The 20,028-nt window shown below is 38.5% G+C and overlaps 1 protein-coding gene across 4 annotated transcripts in view; it reads left to right on the top strand.

The window, feature by feature from the left end:
* NEU1 (neuraminidase 1) overlaps positions 1–20,028 on the top strand; it is a 32,109-nt gene that overhangs the window by 1,879 nt on the left and 10,202 nt on the right. For 2 of the 4 annotated variants that reach the window (XM_072637501.1, XM_072637502.1), the window contains exons 3-5: positions 270–532; positions 1,170–1,352; positions 1,525–1,747. In XM_072637501.1, coding sequence (XP_072493602.1) covers positions 270–532; positions 1,170–1,352; positions 1,525–1,747 — 669 coding nt within the window. Of the gene's footprint in view, positions 1–269; positions 533–1,169; positions 1,353–1,524; positions 1,748–3,112; positions 3,939–18,261; positions 18,348–20,028 lie in introns of those variants that run through there. The other 2 variants (XM_072637500.1, XM_072637499.1) reach the window with 2 other exon arrangements.

Here is a 20,028-nt window from a genome sequence, read left to right as displayed (position 1 = left end):
ATGTACAAAGCCCTGTGCAAGGAATTAGAGATACATGAATATATAGCTGTTGCTGAGAAGGTGTTTACAGTCAATTGATGGAAGGTGGGGAATTGAGGGGAGGGAGGTACAAAATCTGTATTCATATACCTAGGAGACAAGGAGGAATGAGAAGTCCAGGCAAAGTGTTGTGCTAAATCTGAGATGAGATTCTAGGCAGTAGAGAAGAAGGTGAATAGGATGGAATCTAAGACTCTGACTCCTATATCTTGATCTTGTGTTTTTATCAGGTGCCACATGGTCCCCCACATCATTTATAGTGGACGATGGAGATGTTCCTGATGGACTGAACCTGGGGGCTGTAGTTGGGGATGTTGAAACGGGTACAATGTTCCTTTTCTATTCTCTCTGTGCACATTATTATGGGTGTTCCGTGGCTTCCACCATGCTGGTGTGGAGCAAGGATGATGGCATCACTTGGAGCCCACCCAGAAACCTCTCCTTGGATATTGGAACTGAAATGTTTGCTCCAGGACCAGGCTCTGGCATTCAGGTCATTGGGGTGGGGTAGGGTGGGAAGGGGAACCACTTGAAATGAACATTTATTATATAAATGTGAACTCTTATGGGCCTCTTTATCAGGTGGGTTCTTCCACTGGGTATCTTCAAACAGTCTGGATGACTACTTGTCAGAGATTGGTTGTAGAGAAGATTTTCATTCAATTATAGTTTAAAACACATGACTTTTGATTATTATTATGGTAATAGGAGTTGGGACTTTTTGGAAGGAAAGTGCTCTTAAAAGGCAATATTAACCTACCCAAGGATAGATTTAGAGCTGGAAGAGCTGACTTTAAAAGTCATCTAGTCTTCCTAGAAAGACTTTGCTTACCAGAGACAATGAGATTTTTTTAAATGAACTTTCCCATTTGGAAAATGGGCAAATTTCTTGTCACTGAGTTTTGTTCCAAGGAGAAGCTTCTTATTTAGGAAAAAGGACCTTTTGAGATTTTGGAACATTACTTCCTTAACAAGGCCTATTATTGAGGTTAGAGGCTAGAAAACTGAAAGGAGCTTCAGAGAATGAGACTTCCTCTGATTGGTTTTATGTAACTGAGGGTGTCTCTTGGAATCCCTGGATTTAGAAGTTCCCATGTATCTCACTCCATGACATTCTGTTTTCCCAGTAGAAGCGGCATAAGCCACATAAAGGCCGGCTCATTGTCTGTGGCCATGGAACTTTGGAGCGTGATGGGGTCTCGTGCCTCATTAGTGATGACAATGGAGCATCCTGGCGCTATGGTGGTATTATCAACGGGATTCCCTATGGGGAGCTCAAGAAGCCAAATGACTTCAATCCTGATGAGTGCCAGGTTAGAAACTTAAGAGAACAGAACTTACTTCCCCACCCATTCCCTTAGCATCAGTCCCCCTACACACACACACACACACACACACACACACACACACACATTTCAGTCTCTCTACTGGATGAGATTCAGTAGAATCTTCTTCCCTGAAACCTCTGCCTTGCTGCCTCCTCAGCCCTACGAACTCCCTGATGGCTCGGTCGTTATTAACACCCGAAACCAGAATAACTACCATTGTCACTGCCGGATTATCCTCCGAAGCTATGATGCATGTGAAACTCTCAAGCTCCAAGACGTGACCTTTGACAAAGAACTCATCGACCCTGTTGTCGCTGCAGGCGCTGCAGTCACCAGCTCTGGTGTGATCTTCTTCTCAAATCCAGCTCATCCAGATGATCGTAAGTGCCTGGAATGGGCAGAGGAATGCTTTCTTTGCCCTCAAGTGTCTTTTTTTGACCTTTTCTCTCCCTCTCTCCCTCCTTCCCCTCCCTCACATACAATTACATCTCCAGAATCTCTTGTCACTATTCTCTGCTTTCTATGCACCTTGCTGTCATCCTGATTCAAGCCTTCATCTGCTCTTACTACTCTCATGTCTCATCATAATGGCCTCCTAATAGGTTTCCTTGCTTCCATTTTTTCTGCAATCTTCCTTTACACAGTTGTTAAAATAATTTTCATAATACTATAGCTTAAATGAGAGGTAGTCTGTTGTGGTGGAGGAAGCTAACCTGGGTTTAAGCCCTGCTTCCAACACACTGACTGGGCAAATCCCTTGAACTGGCTGCTTTCTGAGGCTTTGAAGTAGCAGAAAAGTTGGTGATTTGCATTGGCAGAGGAAATTTCCTCAGTGAGAGTTACTCCCCCTTCCCCTATTGAAAATACAGATGCAGACCAAAAATAAAAAAACATCTGCCCACGTCATTAGAAGCAACCAGGTGGCATGGTAGATAGAGTTCTAGACCTGTAGTCAGGAAGCCCTAAGTTCAAATCCACCCTTAAACACTTATTAGCTATATGACCCTGGGCAAGTCACTTAACTTCTCTCTGCCTGAGTTTCCTCATCTGTGAAATGAGGGTAATAATAACACTTAACTTGCGAGGATAAAATGAGTTAATATTTGTAAAGCACTTTGCAAACTTCAAACTGCCATATAAATGCTAGCTATTATGTATATTATTATTATGTTTATAAATTTTGAATGGTTTCCCATTGCTTACTAAGTAAAATATAAACTCTTATTCAAGCACCTTCTCAATCTAGTAACAATTTGCCTTTATAGCTTTTTCTCCCACATTTCCCTGTTCATCTGTTCTGTAGTCCAGAAAAACTATGCTAGTCACTGTTTATCAATTTCTTCCTGCCCTTTCCTAGTTCTTTGCATTCACACCAACCTGGAACAAATTCATCAGACATCTCTGTTTACATTCTCTTTGTCCTTCAGCATTTACTTCAAACACCACCCATTCCATAAAGTCTGTCTTTATTTCCTTGCCCCCTCTAATCACTCAGTTGAAAGTGATCTTTCCCTCCTCATTTTCTTCTGTCTCTTTGTCTTGACTTCTCCCTTTTTACTTCACATTCTGTCTTTTCATTGTGCTTATTTGTTTAGACACGTTATATCCCCTCTATTAGACTGTATGTTCCCTGGGATAAGGGACTGTCATTTTTTGTTTTGGTATCCCCTATACCTTCCAGTTCAACAGATAGTAAGTAAGTCTTTACTGTTTACAATACCTCCTCATTTCATCTTTCTCTGTAGGGGTAAATCTGACTATACGCTGGAGTTTCAGCAATGGTACTTCATGGTGGAAAGACACGATTCAGCTGTGGCCAGGTCCCAGTGGTTACTCATCCTTGACAGTTGTGGAGAGAGCTCAGACTTGGGGGGATGGGACCCCCCAGATCTATGTCCTGTATGAAAAGGGTCGGAATAATTACTGTGAGAGTATCTCTCTAGCCAAGATCAGTGTCTATGGCACTCTCTGAGTCTTACCCCAAAGCCGGGGTGAAAAGATACGAGGGGTGGCGGAGCACCTCAGACTTTGTCTTTTAGGATTCTGCTGATCCATCGTTGGAGATTCATGGTTCTTTCCCAAGAAGTCATGACTTTTGGAATATTCATCTTCCCTTTGATAGGAAGATACCTCCTTTAAGACTTTTTGTCTTATCTCCTCTGACAAACACTAGGCTCTTTTCCCCCCTGAGCTTTTCTTCTTCAGTTATAATGCCTTTTTTTGCTTAGCAGATGGGGCCCCACTTCTCTCCCTGCTTCCTTTAGATCCTAATAATCTCTCTCTTAGGGCCCTTGCTCCTAACTCTACTGATTCCCCCCTCCCCACTCCCATTCCTCTTCATAGTGCGGGATAAATTTGCACAAACCTGAACTCAGGGACTTCGGATTGGGAGGGGTGCTGATATTTAGAGTGGGAGTGAAGGTTATTGGAGGATAGTAAGAAGTTCTGGGTGAGGAAAGGACACCTTGTATTGTTTACAGATCAATAAGTTAATCAGTTAAATTAGTAGTTCTAATGAAGGAAAACAAGAATTTACCAATGTCTATTTATTAAAGCTGTGGTCTCAATCTCTGTATGTCTTTGAGTTTCTTAAATACAGCCATGAAAGAAAAAATGACATTAAGGAAGAGAGAGCTCTGTCATGAGGGAAAGAGCACAAGGCTTGGGTTTCAGTTCTAGCACTGCCACTTGCTAGCTGTGGTCCTTGGCCAAGTCCTTCAATTGCTCAGAGCCTTAGTATCAAGGAATCTTGAGCATTTGAAATCACAGAGGTCATTTAATTCAACCTCTATCTAAAGCATGAATCCCCTCTGTAACATTTCTGCTAAATAATGATCCATCCTAATTACCTTTTTTAAACAACACCTTAATTTCCAAATATATCCCTTCTCCCACTCCTACCCAACAATCTTTACCTTATAAAAAGAAGAAAATAAAAGGTAGTTCAGCAAAAACAGCCAATGAATCAACCGTATTTGATAGCATAGACATTAAACAGTGTTCCATACCTATAGAAGTTCCCCACCTCTGGGAAGTGAGGGAACTTCGTGTTCTCATATCTTCTCCAGAGCTAAGCTTGGTCATTATGATTAGTCAGTACGCATTTTCATATTTTGGTTTTTCTTCCATTCATGTTTTTGTGGTCATTACATAGAATGCTTTCCCAATTCTGCTATCCTACCTCAGTTTAGTTGCGCAATGCTTCTCTGAATTCTTCACATCATTTATTGTAGCCTAGTAATATTCCAATCTGTTAATATACCATGATTGGTTTATTCATTCTCTGTTCGATATTTATTTCACTTCTAGTTCTTCTCTAAACTCAAAAAGTATCACTGAACATTTTGATGTATGTGGGACGTTTTGGTTTGTCTTTGACACCCTTGGAGTAAATGCCTAGCAATGTAATCTCTGATTCACAGGTGTTAGAAACACTCTTGACACTTTTTTAAAAAGATATCAAGGAAAATTATTACAGCAGAGTTCAGATGAATTGAACGCTTTGTCCAAAGTGGGCCCTCACCCTCTTTTCAGGAGGAGGGAGCACTGAATACAGAAGCGAGATGAGCTATATACCATTACTAAAAGACAGATACCCTCACCAGGAGATAGATTGGTCCATTCTCCATTAGGTCACCATCTTCTCTACATGTCCATTATGTAATAACCATCCTTGGTGTGATCCCTCCTCCTATCCTTTAACATAGAACCCATTATCAGAAAATGGAGGGATAATATTATGCCAAGTATGTCTGCTTATGTGTATGAGGTTTGTTAAGCAAGCACAATGAAACAAAGCTTTCTCCAGGTTATTCTAAGTAATTTTTCCTGACTAGTTCAGGCCAGTTTCAGGCGAGACCTTGTTATCAAAAATTTTGTGACTTTCTGTAGGCCATTGACTGTCTCCTGATTGGTTGACTCCACCTGCAGTCTGCTGGCTTTCTTATTATCTACCTTCTTCTCAATGATTTCATCAAATAATAACTTCTGTGGAAACTTAACTTTTTGCTGTCTCTCACAATCCCTCCTTTTCTTTCCATTTAAGTTATATTTCTACACTTTTCTCCCTAATACTTTCTTCAAACCTTTTAAATATCAGTTCACATTCCTCATGTGATGGAATGTTTCCTATGGCTCTTTCCACTAAGACCTTAACATTTCCCTCCTTAAAATTTTGTTTCCACATTTTTAATGCTCCCTTACTCTCTCATATGAATTTTTCCCTTCATATATCTCTCCTTTAAGTAGAAAGGTGGAGAGGGTGATTGATGCATTGACAAATTACAAGGGAGCGGTCCCCTTCATAAGTACAGAAACAGAGATCCAAAAGAAAAAGGTGAATCAATGAACTGTCCATTTAGAAGTTTAATCTCATACAGCAATTGGGGTGGGGGGGAGGTCATCATCATCTGTTGCATCTTTGTGGTCTGGATGTTCATTTTAGCTGTCTTTAGCAGAGTATCTTCTTGCCATCTTTTGTAAAAGTCCTTCTTCCTGTGTCCATTCTCCTACAAAATTGATCCTGACACAATTTATGAATTACCATTCTTAAGCCTTATCCTTTATCACTCTTACAAAATTAAAATTGGGACTTTGGGTAATTATCCATTATTCATTCCCCCTTCAAGAGGATGAGACTTCACTAAGAAATTAACAACAGGTTCCAATACCTACATAAATATAATAAGTGATCAATGTTTAACGCAGTACATATCAAGTACTTGTTTCATATACAAGGGGGCAGATAGGTGGTGCAGTGGATAGAGCACCAGTGCAGGAGTCAGGAGGACCTGAGTTCAAATCTCATCTCAGACACTTGACACTCACTAGCTTGGGCAAGTCACCTAATACCAAGTGCCTCATCCTAGGTCATCTCCAGTCATCCTGATGAATATCTAGTCACTGGATTCAGATGTCTCTGGAGGAGAAGTGAGGCTGGTGACCTGTACGGCCCTCCCGCACTCAAAACAAAGTCAAATGCAAGTCGTCATTATTTCTCTGATGGCATGGTCTTCAGTAACAAAGGACGAACACACACATACACTTTACAAGCCTGCAGTCTGTCTCCATGCTATTACTAAGAAAGGATCCTAACTTATTGTTGTTGGTCTAAAATCCTAAGCCTAATAGCTTAATTTTTGGACTTAACCTTAGATATTCCCCTACCAACAATCTATTATTTAATAGAGCTGGTATTATGCTTACAAAACTTTTGATTATAGGAAATTGCCATTAAGAGTAGGGACATATCAGGGGAACATCTCCCTAACTTCATGTCAGTTCCCGGCAGGAGTAGATCGTCAACTGGCACTTAGCTAGGCTTAAAGTTTGTCAGGTGTCAGTGGGGAAATTGAATCAGGAGAATCCTACCTCAACTCAGGCTGAAAAGTTGTTTTTCCAACCTTTCCATGAGATCACCTTTTTGCAATTCATACCAGTATTTCACATGCTCACTGGCATCATTGTTCAATGGCTCAGACAGTCTTCCCTTATATCCACACCTGAAGTTAGACTCAGAAGAACAGTCAGTTAACAGTCCCATAAAATCTTAAAATAGCAAGCTTCAATAATCAGTCTCAGATATGACTGTAATCTCACATTGGTTGAGGAACATCTGAAGCAAGTCTTAAGTAGCTTGCATGCCTTACTATACTTGGTCTAGTTCCCGAATAAGTAACAATCAAAATCAAATTTACCATTAAAATCATAAATTATTGCTCTAATTTACATCTGTTTCCCAAGCTTGTCTATCATTTTCTAAGCATGCTCAGTCTAAAGAATGAGTTACATATATGATAAGTCCAAACACTAATTTCAACTTATTTTCATGAAATGAATTCAAATCAAAATAAAAACATTTTTTCCATCAATGCAAAATATCACCAGAAGTTATCTGCCTCTAAGAAACCTACACTGAAATTCTTTCCCCCAACTGAAGATATCTCTGATTTAGTCCCAGTAATTAATTCAGTCAATTGTATCAAAACCCAATTGCTCTTACACCATTTTATAGCATGTAAAAACCTTATTCCATATAGATTTACCTTTATTACTATTAACTTTAAATTCTAACCATAGTCTATAGGATAACGATTCACCATTGTGTTTGTATCTTTGTTTCTTTTCTTTTATCCTATTGTTCCTGTATCATTCAGAAAGAATGTTCTTATTCCAGTCAATTTATCATTTGCAAGACTATACAAGAGTACCAATTCATCCAATTATTGTATTGAAAACAGCAAAATTCCACATACTTGCATTGTGTTCATTTCAGAAAACATGCCATAAAAAGGAAAAGCAAGGATATTAGTAGAGAATGAGACTCAGGAATAACCCTCACATTCTCTCTCTCTCTATCTCTGTCTCTGTCTCTGTCTCTGTCTCTGTCTCTCTCTCTCTGTCTCTCTCTCTCTCTCTCTCTCTCTCTCTCTCTCTCTCTCTCTCTCTCTCTCTCTCTCTCCATAACCCAAACAGGTTCCTCCCCTCCTTCTCAGGGGCTTATGACCTTGTCCACACAGATGATTTCCAGGGGCTTTGGCAGTTTTAAAAAATAAGGGAAATTGGCACAGACCCCAGGGAGAGGGGTTGATGCAAGTGCTCCTGCTTGTTGACTCTGTATTCCTACAGGAGGACTGTTCTGAATGGGCACAACCAATGCAAACAAAGTTTTCACCCAATCCCCTCCTTTCCATATGCAGTAATCAATTAACAATTTTAGGTTTTAGCATTAAAACAATAACACCAAACAACTTAGTTAACAATCTCACGAATTTCAGAAATGATAGCAAAATAATTTTGGATAAAAACTTCTCCCTTAGAGCAAAAATAAACCTTTAAACATTGCAATTTGCTAAAACCACTTTAAGTCTGACTTATTCCTATATTATTGCAGAATTAATGTAGTAGAGCATAAGCCTCCAGATTAACACACCCCAATATATCCTTAGATGAAACAGGCTTAAAAATCACACTAATTTTCTTTCAAGGATTCTCATTTCCTCAATAGAAAATTTACAGCAACACAACTTTTACACAGAATTATAAGAACTTCCCCTTACTTAAAAGCTTCTTAACCCATTCATCATTAATGTAACAATGCAATTCCTAATATAACAACATCTAGATATTTCCAAATCACCTTGCACAGAAATTCATCTCCTCACCAACATGTGGACACATATCACCTGATAATCATTTAATATATCTTCTTGATTATAGAAATTTTCTAGGCTGTGTCAGCCTACAGTTCATGTTAATTGGCTTTATGATAAGTTAGGCAACTATTGCTATAATCAGAGCTTAAAACAAAGGTAAACTGCAGGCCCTTAAAGTGCTAAATAGCAAATAAATATTCCCTGGTATCCTTCAGATAGGGCTATCTCAGATTTGATTGAGCTATTAATTATCAAACCAAGTTACATAATTTCTCTGTCCTCTTAAAATGCTTCATCACACCCTCATAACATACTTAACCCATCTGAAACTGATCCAGAACAACTATCTAGGAACATAAGGGGTTTGAATAACCCTGTTTTGTTCCCAGACCTTCTTATATGCCTTTCATCTTTTCTATCAAATCTTTATTCATCTTTCCAAATCTCTCAGTCCCATTACTCAGATTATGCATCTTTCCTTTACATTTTTAACTATAAGACAAGATAGTTCATGAGTTATTACTTTTTATTTAAGGTCAATCTGAATAACTTTTCTCCTTTTCTTAAAAAGTTTACAATTGTGTTAATTTAACTTAAGTGCTTAAGTTAACTGTCTTTAGCCCAGGTAAAAGAGATCTTACTAATTCTAAACCAATGTTAACTGGTGGACTTGACTTCCCCTCCAAGTAGGGAACTTGTAAACTTAATAATTCATTGAATTGTAACAATATCAATCACGATAATCAATATCTTTACCCCAGTCAGTACCCATTTTTAAGTTTAACAAAACTTTCTATAACTGTCATTTTTCCAATCAAGTTACAAATCTTCATTTCCTTATCATACCCAGATCTTTTGAAATAATATGAGGAAGAGAGTGGCTGAAAACACACGGGCCCATTGCTTCTCCATCTATGGTTTTTCTATGCACCATTCTTTTTTTTTTCCTCTACCTTTACTCAAACTACTTTTTATTCTCCTTTATATTCCAAAGGAAAATAAAATTCCTAACAATTTTTCCTACCCTGAACCTTAAAAACTAGAGGGAGTTAAATATCTAACAATTTGCATACCAAGAAAGCCTCATTTCTTCCCCTCAGTGATCACTTTTTAAAGACAGAAAAAACCTCTTATTATTATTTTTTTGTCACTTTAAACACATTGTCTGCTACCAGATATATTGACTTAATTTGAACATAAAGAACCAAATTTATCTTCAAGACCTAATTAAACCTAAATTCAAAACTCTTAGCCCTTCTTCTAAGCTGCCTGCTTGAGAATTTTTTTTTACCTGCTAATCTTTCACTTACTTCCAGCAGAGTTTAATAAATTCTAACCTATCTTAAACATTAAATTAAGAGTGACACAATTCACCTTTTCACAATTCCAGATACAACCAGAATGAATTCAGTTAACTTTCCCATTACACAAAAGTTTCTCCTTTGGGTGAGGCAAGAAATGGCTAAATGCTGGTTAGCCTGCCTTTCTTTGGTCTGAGAGAAAAAAGAGATTTCCTCCCTCCTTTTTATTTTCAAGCCTTCTGATTACGCAGTATCCAGGCTCCTCTCATTTCTACCTGCTTACACTTTCTCACTTTTCCCTCTGGTGGGCTTTGATAAAAGCCCCTTTAAAACTGCACATAATTTCTTTCTTTCTACTCCTGACCTGACCCTTCTCCTAAACTCTTTTGCATGCTATTACCAACCATATAAACTAAACAGAAAAATAATTTTTCTCTCCTTCCCTGTCCTTCCACTCCTCTGAAACTGATCTGGGAAGGTTGAAGAAGGGAGGTAACTGGGCATTTCAAGGACAGTCCAGCTCAGCCTTTCTGCTCTTGCTGGCTGAATGGCTAAATTTACAGTCTTACAAAATGTCAGATAAAACAGAGATACAAACTTTCATTCACACAGAAATATCAATACAACATATACAGACAAGACATTTGACAAAATATTATAGAGTGCACATCAATTTCAAATTCAGAAAGACTGGTCAAAAACTTGCTGTTATTTACTCTTACTGATTTCTAGCCAGTGTTAAAGAATCTTTCCCAGAATTTAGATTATCCCTCCTCTTTAGGACCTTAGAATTTGCCCCTCCCATACTCGAGCCTGTCTTCAGCCTACTGCCAATCCTGACAGCCTCCCTGAGTAGGGAGTGATCCCAGCTATCAAAAGCTGTACCTGGGGATATCTTCCGGTCCTTGGGATTCCTCCCCAGCCAGGCCTAGTACCTGTTCCTATCACTGCTGAGCTGGCCAATCAAGGATCAGCCCACACAAATTCCTGCAAGAAAAGGAACTCTCTGACCAGCAAAGGATGTTTCTGACCTTTGTTCGATATATCGACTACTATGGTCAACTGGTGTCTCTCCCCATTTCCTCTGAACTCTCTGAACGGTTCGAGGTAGAGTGTCCAAAAGGATCAGATTCAACCATAAGAACTATTAAAATTAAAAGGAGCATTCCCATGATATCTTATCTCACTCCGCCAAAACTCAGCAAGTGGCACCCAACATTAGGCACCAAATTGTTAGAAACACTATCGACACTAAAAAGGTATCAAGGAAAATGTACTACAGCAGAGTTCAGAGGAATTGAACACTTCGACCAAAACAGGCCCCAACCCTCTTTTCAGGAGGAGGGAGCACTGAATACAGAAGCGAGATGAGCTATATACTGTAACTCCAAGACAGATTCTCCCACCAGAAGACAGATTGGTCCATTCTCCATTACATCATCAATCTTCTCTACATGCCCATTATGTAACCACCCTTGGTGTGATTCCCCCCTCCCAAACATGCTTTAACATAGGACCCATGATCAGAAAATGGAGGGATAATATTATGCTAAGTGTGTCTGCTTATATGCATGAGGTTTGTTAAGCAAGCACAGTGTAGAATAGCTTTCTCCAAGTTATTCTGGGTCATTTTTCCTAACTGGTTCAGGCCAGACTTTCTTATAAAAAATTTTGTGACTTTCTGAAGGCCACTGTCTCCTCATTTGTTATGTATACCTACAGTCTGCTGGCTTTCTTATTATCTAACTTATTCTCAGTGATTTCATCAACTAATGACTTCTGTGGAAACTTAACTTTTTTCTCTCTCTCACACAAGGTATGGACATTGTAGTCAGTTGTTTGGGTTTTGTTTTGTTTTGTTAGCGTAATTCCAAATTGCTCCAAAATTCTGATTTTTATCAATTTGCAGCTCATCTTAGCAGCATGTTCTCATAACCCAAAGACCTAGGTCCATCTTTTGTCATCTTTGCCAATTTGCTGGATGAGAAGTGAAACCTCAAAGTTATTTTTATTTGCACTTATCTTATTGTTAGTGATTTGGATCAATCCTTCCCATGTGTGAAACAGTATCCTGTAAAACATGTTATAAGCACAGGCCTGCCAGAAACTATATTAATTTTGATTATTAATCCATGCATTACTTCTTATAGAGAAAACAAATGATGGGCAGAGCCAGCCCATGACTGTGAAAATCTCCAGTCCAAACCATTTTGGTACCAAAGATTATAGTATTACTCTGGCAACAGGCAAAAATTCATATGAAATATGATGAAACATGTTTATCATAATTAAGGGTCAAAGTTCAGTTATGTTAACATCATGCAGAACAACAATTATTAAAATTTGGGTATACCCTTGGAGAATCATTTTTCTAAAACCATTCAGTACCTCTTTGGCCATTTCCTTTAAATACTCTCCTTTCTAGCTGGTCTATACTGCCCTAACTTTTCCTAGGACCCTTTGTCAAGTAATTGCCCTAATTAAAGGGAAGAGTTTCTCCTGAGTGGGTTAGAGGCATTGTTTCAGAACTGATAGTTTTTCTTTAAATGTTTTCTTAATGTTTCTAAAAGAGGAAGCAGGCTTTGTCTGTTTTGACGCATAGTTGCTAATTTGCAGTTCTTCCTTGGACAACTGTTTATTCATATCTTTTGATCAGCCACTTAGCCATTGGGGAGTAATTCTTTGTTTTCTGTATTTGTGTTCTCTCTTTATCTTGAATATCAGAGGTGCTTGATACAAATATCTTTTCCTCTAATGGGCTGCTTCTTATCCTAATTGCTATGATTTTTTACATGCAAAAGCTTTTCAATTGCTTGTAATTACTATTGTTATCTTTTGAGATTGCCTTTTTCTGTTATCTGGTAAAGAATTTTCCCTTAGCCAGAGTTGTGAATGGTACCTGCTCTCATTCTCTTAGATTTGGAGGAGGGGAGATGGTTTGTTTTTTAATGTGTGACCTTTAGTATTTGGGTCACAAAGCCACTTTGAACCTGCTGGTGTATGGTGTTAAGCCGAACTTCTACCAAGTGGCTTTCCAGTTTCCTTAGCAAATCTGAAGTTCTTCCTCAATGAATTTATCTTCAGATTTATCATACATTGGATTTTTTTGAGTTCAGTTGTTTCTGATTCTTTCTTCTCTAGTATCTCCCACTCATCTACCTTTCTCTTTTTGTTTTTTACTCAATACCAAATAGTTCTTATGTTTATTGCAGAAAGTTTGTTTTATCTGCAACTTCCACCTATTGTTTCTAATTTAATCCTTTGGAGTCAAGCAGAATAAATCTGATCCCTCTACCACATGACAGCCCTTCAGAGACTGTAAAATAGCTACCATATTAAGAAGAGTTTCCCCTGGTTCCTTCACAAGTTCTTATTTGATATCTCTAGTCCTTGTAACCATCCTGGTCTTCTGGGCAAACTCCATTTTATCCATGCTCCACTTAAAAATATCCCGAGAATGAGACAAATAATACCTATGTGGTCTGATCATAGCAGAATACCGTGCAATATATTATATGTGTGCTCATCCAGACTATCAAATTGACAAGGTTTAGGTGTGCTGGGGAACCCAAAATACCGACACACCGGGTCCTGCTCAAATGAATTCGAATCAAGCCTTCTTAAAGCCAAAGAAAAACAAAGTTTATTAAAGATTTGACACTTTGGGTTGGCTCTTAAGGAGTCTAAGCATTTGTAATACTTGTATTGCAAAGCGGGCCACATAGAGTCTCAGCTAGACAGAGTCTGTGCTGGATTCTACCTGAGTGCCTTCAAAGAGGCAAGATGGAATTTAAATACAGAAAAGACTATAGCAGGGATCTGGGGGTGGTCTGGTAGTCTAGGGTGATGGGAGGAGGGGTTTAGGGAGGATCTTGAGGAGAAGTCCAAGGAGGACCTCAGTGGAACTAGGGTGACTGGTCAAGGGTTGGAAACAGCTGGAGGCAATCAGGAGATATCAGACAATGGAGGGCCTGGGCCAGAAGCAGGTGTTGCCAGGTAGTCTGGGATCCCAGGGATGGTCTCCATAGATCAAACCCAGGGAGGATCCTGATGGGAGTGGTCAGCAGCCTGGGGAATGGGGTTTTGACAGGATCAAGGATGGGGAGTGCAACAGAGACCTGGGCACAGTGATAAAGAAAATCCCATGGGCTTCCTGAGACTGCTGGAACAAATGGGAAGATTAGATATGAGTAAGAAAAGCCAGATTAAGTGGCCAAGATTAAAGGAAATGAAAAGCCAGGTTAAGTGGGGCGATTCAAGGAGAATTCAAGGAAGTTCCCAGAGTCTGGACCCCATCTAAATTATTGAATTTTTTAAAAATAGTAGCATTTATATATCATCTTATAGTTTGCAAAAACACTTTACATATGTTGTCATTTGTTCCTCACAAGAATTCCTTGAGATATTATCTCTCTATTATTATTCCCTTTTTATAAATAAGAAAACTGAGGCCTAGAGAGGTTAAATAGTTTGCCCTTTTGGGTAGTCATGCCACACTTTTGACATAATGAGTTTGTAGTTCTTGAAAACCCTCTGATGTTTTTGCAGGATTAGTTCAACTGATTTGAGCGAAGTGCAAGATATATTCTTATTAAATTTAATCTTGTTAGATTTCATTCTATTGAAATTATCACTTTGGATAGCAATTTTGTTGTCTAACATATTAGACGTATCTCCCAATTTTGTTTAATCCACAAATAATCATAGGCATACTTAACTTGCTTGGCCCTTGGCCAAGTTGTTTATGAGAACAATCAGATCAGTGGCATTAATTATATTAATATATTATATTAATTAATTAATCACATTAATTACAAGAGAATTGCTTCAAGATTAATATCTTGTCATTCAACCAACTTCAGATCCATCTTAAACCCCATTTCTCCATCTTGTCCATGAAGATATCAAATAAAAAATGTTAATGCTTTGTTGAAATTCAGGTATAGCATGCAAAAGTATAGTCAGGAAACTTAACTTTGAATAGTTTTTGAACAGCTAGGGACTTCTCTCTGTTATTTATCTCCAATTTATACTATTTACATTTACATGCATGCATATATATACACACATAGACATATATACATATATATATATATATATATATATATATATATATCTTTGTTTCTTCATAAATGTTTGAATGTTGTCTCCTCCATTAGACTGAGTTACTTAAGAGCAAAGATGGATTTCTGCCTCTCTTTGTGTCTCCAACACTGTGCCTAGTAGGTGCTTTAATAAATGCTGGATCTGTATGGTCTTAGGCAAACTATCTAACCTCTCAGCCTTAGTGATGTCAAACTCACTGATTTATGGTTTATAGAATGCACATTTTTGAAAGCAGTTTCATCTACAGACCTACAAGTGCCTCTCAGATTTTCCACGACTTTCCATAGATCACCAATAGCAACTTAATCACATTTGTTTATTTCTTCAATATTTTGACATATTCAGTTCTTTCCAACCTGGTGATTTCAAACATCTCAGAGCTCTATTATTTTCTCACTCAACTGTTCACTGTACAAAATTAAGCATTTTTGTTCTGTCCTCAGACTAAAGATCACTCTCCTTAGTAAAGAAATCAGAAGTAAACTAGAAATTGACTGGCTCTACCTTCTCTCAGTTATAAGCTGTCATCAAATCCAGACAGAGTAATAGTTCTGTCCCTTTAAAAAAAAAAAATCTTTCCACCAAAATAGTTAAGGAAAAATCTCCAACTTTTAAATTTGTACTTAGTATTTTTTATAATCCTGACCTCTCTCTCTCCACCACTTCATACAGGATGATGGCTTTTGAGTTCATCTTGGGCTACCTGCCATTGCTACTGACTTTTACAAACTGAGTTCCTCACTGTGAGATTATGGAGGCATTAGAGACAGCAACAGTTTATAGAGAAAGTAGTATTAATGGGAAAATCATTATGGGCAGTGGTTTTCTAGGGAACTAAACTACAGGGGTTGGTTGGGGTTTTTTTGGAAGAGTTCAATCAATCAGCATTTATTAAATATATACTATGTACCAGGTACTGTGCTAAGCACAGTTACAGTTTTTGAGTTACAAAAAGAGGAAAAATAGAGTCCCTAGCCTCCAGGGGCTTATAATCTAAAGGGGGAGACAACATGCAAACAAATATATCCAAAACAAGATATTACAGGATAAATTGTTGGACTCTTCCATTCTATACATTGTTGTTATTCAGTTGTGTCTGACTGTTTGTGACTCCATTTGAGGTTTTCTTGACAAACATATGGGAACAGTTTGCCATTTCTTTCTCCAACTCATTTTACAGATGAGAAAACTGAAGTAAACAGGGCTAACTGACTTGCCCAGGGTCACATGCCTAGTAAGTATCTGAGGCTAGATTTGAACTTGGGAAGAAAAATCTTCCTGACTCCAGGCTTAATACCCCATCTACTTGGACACTTAGCTGACACAAGATATATAGGAAATAATTAACAAAGAGAAAGCATTAAAATTAAGGATGGTTAGGGAAAGCTTCTAGTAAAATTTGGAATTTCTGAAGAATGATAACGTTCCACACGGGTGATACCCAGAAAAAAATTCCTGGAGCCCTTGTTTGTGGAACTTCTAAGAGGTCAGTGTTACTTGAAAAGTGTGTGTTGGGATATAAAGTGTAAGAAGACTGGAAATATAGAAGGGTCTAGGTTATGAAAGACTTTGAACACCAAACAGAGCATTTTGTATTTGATCCTGGAGGCAAGAGGGAGCCACAGGAGTTTATTGAGTAGAGGATGACATGATCAAAAATGTACTTTAGGAATATCACTTTAGTGGTTGATTGAAGGATGGATTGGAGTGGGGAGAGACTTGACCCACCCAGCAGGCTACTATAATAATCAAGGTATGAGGTGATGAGGGACTGAATCAGTGCTGGCAGTGTGAGAGGAGAGAAGCAGGTTATGTTCAAGACATGCTGCCAGTATAATAAAAATGACAGTTCTACCTAAAAGAATCTACTTATTCAATGTGATCCCAATTAAATTACCAGAAAAAATATTGTATTGAGCTAGAAAAATAATAATAACAAATTCATTTAGAAGAATAAAAAGTTGAGAATATCAAAGGAATTGATGAAAAAAATGTTAAGGAAGGAGGATTAGCAGTAACAGATTTTAAACTATATTATAAAAGTCATTATCAAAACTACCTGATACTGCCTAGGAAATAGAAAGGTAGATCAGTAGAACAGGGTAGACATACAATACACAGTAGTAAATTATCATAGTATTCTTGCGTTCAACAAATGTAAAGATTTAAGCTTTTGGGATAAGAATGCAATATTTGGAAAAAATTGTTGGGAAAACTGAAAAAGCAGTCTGGCAGAAATTGGGTATAGAGCAATATCTTAGAGCATTTACCAATATGAAGTCAAAATGAATACATGACCTAGTTAAAAAGGGAGATATAAGAAAATTAGAACAAGCAACACTATCATACTTATAGGTAGGAGAAGAATTTATGAATAAATGAGATAGAGAACGCTGCAAGGCATAAAATGGATAATTTTGATTATATTAAACTAAAAAAGTTTTGTTTACATAAAATCAATGTAACCCAAATTAGAAGGGAAGCAGAAAATTGGGGGGGGGTGGGGAATTTTATAGACAGCTTCTCAGATAAAGGTCTCATATCTCAAATAGAGAACCTTGTCAAATTTATAAGAATATGAATCCTTTTCCAACTGATAAATGGTCAAAGGATATGAACACATGGTTTATCAATGAAGATTGGTTGGTGGGTTGTTGTCCTTCGTCCTCAAAGAGGACCCAAAATGACATCACCATGATAAAATGAAGTTTCAGTGTGTCTAACTGTAGCTAATCAGACCACTATGAGCTCAGAATGCTCTACCACAGGTTGGGCACAGATAGTCTGTGTGAATATTTGAGGTGGATACTCCAAATTTTCACATCTTACATTTATTTTGCACTGTCTCAATTCTGCTTTGCTCATAGAGCACAGCACCCTTTCTGATGAGGGCACACCTTCCTGAATGGTCCTGTGCCAGTGTCTCCCATGTTACAAATCCAAGGTCTTGAAAGAGACCTTGAAAGTGTCCTTGTGTCACTTCTTCTGACCACCTTGTGATCTCCTGCCCCATAAAATAGTCTTTTTGGCAAGCATACATTTTGCATTCAAACAACATGACCAGCCCATTGGAGTTGCACTCTCTGAAGCATAGTTTGAATGCTTGGCAGTTCAGCTCAAGCAAGAACCTCAGTGTCTGGTACCTTATCCTGCCAGGTGATCCTCAAAATCTTCCTAAGACAGTTCAAATGGAAGCAATTCAGTTTCCTGGCATGGCACTGGTAGACTGTTCATGTTTCACAAGCATATAACAATTAGGTCAGCACAATGGCTCTGTAGACCTTCAGTTTGGTAGTCAGTCTAATACCTCTTCTCTCCTAAACTTTTCTTCAGAGCCTCCCAAATACTGAGCTAGCTTTGGCAATGCGTGCATCAACCTCATTGTCAATGTGTACATGCCTGGAAAGTACACTATCAAGGTAAGTGAACTTATCCACAGCATTCAAAACCTCTCCATTTGTTGTAACTGATAGTTCCACGTATGGATGGTGTGGTGGTGGCTGATGGAGCACTTGTGTTGTCTTATTAGGCCAAAATTAGCACAGGCAGCAGAGAATTGATCCATAATTTGTTGCATCTCAGCTTCAGAGGCTGCATTGAGTGCACAATCATCTGCAAACAGAAAATCATACACCAACACTCCCTCTACTTCGGTGTTGGCTTGTAACCTTTTCAAACTGAAGAACTTACCATCAGTATGGTAGTTGACCTTGATGCCATGTTCATCCTCATTGAAAGCATTTGTCAACATGGCTGAAAACATCATGCTAAAAAGTATGGGAGCAAGCACATGCTTGTTTCACTCCATTGGAGATTGGGAAGACCTGAGAGCATTGTCCACTATCCAGAACCCAGGCAAACATGCCATCATGAAATTGACATACAATATTGATGAACTTCTCTGGGCAACCGAGTTTTGACATAATTTTCCATAAGCCCTCACAACTAACAGTGTCAAAGGCCTCAGTCAGATCTACAAACATTGTGTACAGATCTCTGTTCTGCTCCTGGCATTTCTCCTGGAGTTGTCAGGCAGCAAACACCATATCAACTGTTCCTTGACCCTTTCTAAAGCCACACTGACTCTCAGGTATATGACCATCTTCCAGGTGAAGGATCAGCCTGTTAAGGAGGACTCTAGCAAGAATTTTGCCAGCAATGACTAAGAGAGAGACCTCCTTGTGATTGTCGCAGGACAATCTATTCCCTTTACCTTTATAGAGATGAACAATGGAGGCATCCTTGAACTCCTCGGGGATAACTTCCTCTTGCCATATAACCTGGAAAATTTCAGTCAGCTTTTGTATGAGCAATAGTCCCTCCTATCTTGTAAATCTCACCTGGAATAGAATTAGCACCAGATGCTTTGCCATATGAAAGGAGCCTAATGGCCCTTAAAACCTCTTTTTCATTTGGAAGTTCAGCTAAGGAGGGATTGACTTCAACCTGTGGTAAATGGTCAACAGCCTCAGCATTGATTGAGAACACTATGGAAGTGTTCAGCCCATCTCTCTAGGATCATATCCTTATCACTATATCAATGTGACTCCATCAGCACTGAGTAGCTGTGATGCACCATAGGTTTTTGGTCCATAAATAACTTTCAGAGAATCATAAAAGTGTTTTGAATTGTTACAATCAGCATAAAACTGAATTTTATCTGCCTTCTTACTGAGCCAGGAATCCTGCATCTCTCTAAGCTTTGCTTGTGTTTTGCTACCTTCTTAGAGGTAAATGAACTATCTTGCTAGTATATCCTGTGGAGTTCTCATTTTTCATTTGGCAGCTTCTGAATTTCCCCATCATTTTTATCAAACCAGTCTTGGTGTTTGCGAGTGTTCTGACCTAGATGAGAAAATGCAGTGCTATACATCAAATCTCTGAAACCTACCCTCTCCTTTTCTGCTCCACTGTTGCCAACTGTGTGTTGGCTCAACTTTCCCTCCAAGTTAGCAACAAACTGTTCATGCTCAGAGAAGAGCTCTAATTTGTTGACATTAATTCTTCTGGTAGTCATTTTGCCTTGGGGGCGGCGCTTTTGATGAATGCGAATATTTAACTTGGAAAAGATAAGTCTATGATCCAGCACTCTTCACCACA

This window comes from Notamacropus eugenii, chromosome 2, assembly GCF_028372415.1.
Source record: "Notamacropus eugenii isolate mMacEug1 chromosome 2, mMacEug1.pri_v2, whole genome shotgun sequence".
Taxonomy (NCBI): domain Eukaryota; kingdom Metazoa; phylum Chordata; class Mammalia; order Diprotodontia; family Macropodidae; genus Notamacropus; species Notamacropus eugenii.
This window is presented reverse-complemented; position numbering and strand designations above follow the sequence as displayed.